The sequence below is a fragment of the Dromiciops gliroides genome, chromosome 5 (assembly GCF_019393635.1).
Source record: "Dromiciops gliroides isolate mDroGli1 chromosome 5, mDroGli1.pri, whole genome shotgun sequence".
Taxonomy (NCBI): Eukaryota; Metazoa; Chordata; class Mammalia; order Microbiotheria; family Microbiotheriidae; genus Dromiciops; species Dromiciops gliroides.
In genome coordinates this window covers 219,979,278-219,983,771 of record NC_057865.1, presented here as the reverse complement: position 1 = coordinate 219,983,771, position 4,494 = coordinate 219,979,278, and the positions used below count along the sequence as shown (strand labels likewise).

The 4,494-nt window shown below is 44.8% G+C and overlaps 1 protein-coding gene across 1 annotated transcript in view; it reads left to right on the top strand.

The window, feature by feature from the left end:
• LOC122728366 (keratin, type II cytoskeletal 2 oral-like) overlaps positions 1-4,000 on the top strand; it is a 17,054-nt gene extending 13,054 nt beyond the window's left edge. Inside the window, exons 7-9 of the mRNA XM_043966916.1 lie at positions 619-839; positions 2,287-2,321; positions 3,624-4,000. Coding sequence (XP_043822851.1) covers positions 619-839; positions 2,287-2,321; positions 3,624-4,000 — 633 coding nt within the window. The remainder of the gene's footprint in view (positions 1-618; positions 840-2,286; positions 2,322-3,623) is intronic.
• Positions 4,001-4,494: the final 494 nt, after the last annotated feature.

Sequence of the window (4,494 nt, the reverse complement as noted above, 5' to 3'; positions counted from 1 at the left end):
ATTCAATAAAGGGGCTTTTTTTTTTTTTTTTTTTTGGTGAGGCAATTGGGGTTAAGTGACTTGCCCAGGGTCACACAGCTAGTGAGTGTAGGTGGTCTGAGGCCAGATTTGAACTCAGGTCCTCCTGACTCCAGGGGCCGGTGCTCTATCCACTGCGCCACCTAGCTTGCCTCCTAAAGGGCCTTTTTAACAGACCAGCAAATAAAGTCAAGGACTTACCAGCTGGGATTTCTCCAGCTTGTGGAAGAAACTTGGTTTCTTGACCATTATTAGATATGAATTATGGGGCAGCTAGGTGGCACAGTGGATAGAACACCGGCCCTGGATTCAGGAGGACCTGAGTTCAAATCCGACCTCAAACACTTGACACTTACCAGCTGTGTGACCCTTGGCAAGTCACTTAACCCCAATTGCCTCACCAAAAAAAAAAAAAAAAGATATGAATTATGATGACCCCATTGTAGAGTGGGTTCCTGTCTGTCTCCACTTTGTGACATTGATGATTCTTCCTCAGGGGAGAGAGGGACACTGGAAGGGCAATAAATGTCCTTCTAGGAGAGACTGAGATTCATCCTGTTTACTCTGCTGACCCTTCTCCCACTGTGGTCTTTCCTTCAGAATGCCAACCTGCAGGCAGCCATAGCTGAGGCTGAGCAGCGTGGGGAACTGGCCCTTAAGGATGCCCAGGCCAAGCTCCAGGGACTGCAGACTGCCCTGCAAAAGGCCAAGGACGACCTGGCCCGCCTGCTGCGGGACTACCAAGAACTGATGAATGTGAAGTTGGCCCTGGATGTTGAGATTGCCACCTACAGGAAGCTGTTGGAGGGAGAGGAGTGCAGGTATGGGACTAGAGGGACAAAACCTTGGCTGGCTTAGACTTTACGATCATTTCCATCGTTATTTCAGACTGGGCTTTGTTGGAACTACTAGTTTGAAGAGGGATACAGGGCATAACCACAGAAAAAAAGGATGAAAGCATTCTTCTAGAGTAAGGTAGAGAATAATTGTAGAGTGCTTAGCACAGTACCTGGCACATTGTAAATGCTATACAAATATTAGTTCTATATGTCTCTATATACATATATGTGTATGTATATATGTGTGTGCGCGCACACACACGCACACACACATATTATGTTGTTGTTTGGGATTTTCTTGGCAAAGATACTGGAATGGTTTGCCATTTCCTTCTGCAGCTCATTTGACAGATGAGGAAACCGAGGCAAACAGGGTTAAGTGACTTGTCCAGAGTCACACAGCTAGTAAGTGTCTGAGGTCAGCTTTGAACTCAGGCCTCCCTGACTCCAGGCTCAGCACTCTATCCACTGTGCCACCTAGCAGCCCTTCATAACATATCATATCATATCATATCACATCACATCTCATATCATATCATGTCATATATCATGTCATATTATGTCACATCACATCATATCATCATATCATATCAATCATATCATAGTATACCACATCTATCATATCACCCCATATTTTAAGATATCATGCTATAGTAATAATAATAGTTAGGTTCATAAATATAAATGTATATATTAAGGTATCATGGTAAAGTAACAATAATAGGTAGCATTCAGAAAATGCTTGAAGGTTTATAAAGCACTGTAAAAGTGTTATCTCATTTGATTCTCACAACAACCCTGGGAAGCAGGTGCTATTATTATCCTCATTTTATGTATGAGGAAACTGAGGCAAACAGATGTGAAGCAACTTGCGTCTAAAGCAGAATTTAAACTTAGGTCTTCCTGATTCCAAGCCCAGTATTCTTTTTCATCTAGCTGACTCTGACAGGCAGCAAGAGCAAAGATCTTAGAGTCAGGAGAGACCTGGGTTGGCATCTTAGGTCTGCACCTAATTACTTACATGACTTACCTCAGAGAGTTATTGTCCTGCCCTAGTGAGGTCCTGCCACTTCTGAGATGCTGAGCAAGTTACTTAACCTTTGAGTCTCTGTCTCCTCATCTATAAAATAGGGATAATAGTCCCTATGCCTCGGAGTTGTCAGGAGATAATGCTGGGTGTCCGGGCAGCTAGGTGGCGCAGTGGATAGAGCACCGGCCCTGGAGTCAGGAGTACCTGAGTTCAAATCCGGCCTCAGACACTTAACACTTACTAGCTGTGTGACCCTGGGCAAGTCACTTAACCCTGAGTTGCCTCACTAAAAAAAAAAAATACTGGGTGTCTGTTTTTGACCCGTTTCCCTCAGCATGCTGGATGTTGGGAGAATCATGGGAATGACTTTTTTCTTTTTTTCTTTTGTTTCTTTCCTAGAATGTCAGGAGAGTGTCAGAGCACTGTGAGCATCTGTAAGTACTTCTTATAAATGGTCTCTACTTTGATTGGAAGTGGGAGCTTATAGAGAAAGCCAATCCCTACTGATTCAGGGCTTCTTGGTAGAATAGGAAAATCCTTCCTAGAAGCCATCCCCTGGAAGCCAGACCACTGAACACTGGCTAGAGACTCAATCCAGGACTTTGTCTTTCTATAAGAAAACAACAACAAAATCAGTTTACCTTTCCAGACCTGGGGTCGATTCCTCTTGGGCCACTGAGATTGTGTCTCTTGGCTGAGGGTCCAACCTTTGAGAGTTGTTGGAAATTCCTGTCCTGTTTTGGAGTCAGTTTTGTCCTAAAGACTGTATCTCACTAGTGGCCAGTTTCTAGAGGTCTCAGTTTCCTGGCATCCTAGGAATTAATACCTTTTGTTGAATGGTGAGCAGGAGACAGTTGGGTACTCCAGTAAACTTAGGAAAGCCTATAATCAGAGAGTCTCCAAGAATAGGAAAAAATGTCAGAGGTCATATTGTATAGGGGGAAGGGCTTTGTTTTAAATCAGAGGACCTAGGTTCAAATCTCCTTTCTGATATTTACTGAGACCTTGGCCAAATCACTTAATTTTCCTGAACCTCTTTCTGTAAATTGAGAGAATTTGACCACTTGGCTTCTGAGGTCCCTTTGGTTCTATATTTATGACCTAAGGTGCCTAAGCTTTTTTATCAGCTTTCTGATAAAGAAGTTATCTGAGGGGCAGCTAGGTGGTACAGTGGATAGAGCACCGGCCCTGGTGTCAGGAGTACCTGGGTTCAAATCTGGCCTCAGACACTTAACACTTACTAGCTGTGTGACCCTGGGCAAGTCACTTAACCTCAATTGCCTCACTAAAAAAAAATTAAAAAAAAAAAGAAGTTATCTGGACTTTTCTTGAAGAATTTCAGAGATGGTTTCCTAAGGTACTTTTGTCAATTGACTTTTCACAGCCTTTTCCTTTCTGCCATCTCCTTTTGTTTTTTTTTTTTTTTTTTTTTGTGGGGCAATGGGGGTTAAGTGACTTGCCCAGGGTCACACAGTTAGTAAGTGTCAAGTGTCTGAGGCCGGATTTGAACTCAGGTACTCCTGAATCCAGGACCGGTGCTTTATCCACTGTGCCACCTAGCTGCCCCCCTGCCATCTCCTTTTATCCTCACAACTCCATTGGGAGAGAGAAAAGAAGAGAGGAAAAACAGAATTCTGGTTCTGCTCTCATAAAATTGACAGTAAGGGTAGAGTTAGGGTTTGAATCCGTATCTCCAGCCTCCTTGATCCCTTTTGGTGCATTTTCCTCCCCTTCAGCCATGGTCAGCAACGTTACCAGCAGTAACAGCAGTGGTGGTCTTGGTGGAAGCCGTGGTGGCTTTGGAGGAGGAAGTGGAAGTTTTGGTGGTACCACCAGTGGCAGCTATCACAGTAGTGGAGGCAACATTTCTGGGAGCCGAGGGAGTGCTTCTGGGAGTCGAGGGAAAGTTTCTTGGAGCCAAGCTGGTGCTGGTAGCAGCTCAGGCGGCATCCAGACCTCTGGAAGTGGAGGATACAGCTCCGGGAGCCGAGGCAGTGCTGGTAGCAGCTCAGGCGGCATCCAGACCTCTGGAAGTGGAGGTTACAGCTCCGGGAGCCGAGGCAGTTCCAGCATTCAAGTGTCCCAGACCAGCTCCAGCCAGCGCTGGAAGTAATCTCATAATAGCAAACGACAATCTCGCACCCCACCTAGTCTGATCTGATTGCCTACCCTTGTTTGCTTTCTTCTTTCTTTAACTCCCCTACTCATCAACAAAATGCCCTTGGCCTTCCCATTGAAAATCCTAAGGAATGTTTTTTCCTCCTAAGTTCTTTGGCAGCACCAAACTCCCAGTTTCCCTCCCTTATCTGTAACCAGTTTTAGCCAGATTTGTCTGGTCTTGAAAGCTGGATAACTGTGGCCAAGCAAAAACCAAGAACAGAGATACCTCTGAAGGAACCTAGGCAATGTCAGTCCTTTACCTTTAGTCTATGCCAATACTTCAGTCCAGCATTGATCCTGGGCCTTCACAGTCTGCCCTGATTCCTCTGGGTTTTCTTTATATCCTGGAGTCAATGGTCCAGGTCAGGAACTTTTTTAGCATCTTCTGTAATAGGAGGTGACTTGCCCTGGTTTCTAGAAGTATAATATTTCCACAGTCACTTTGGG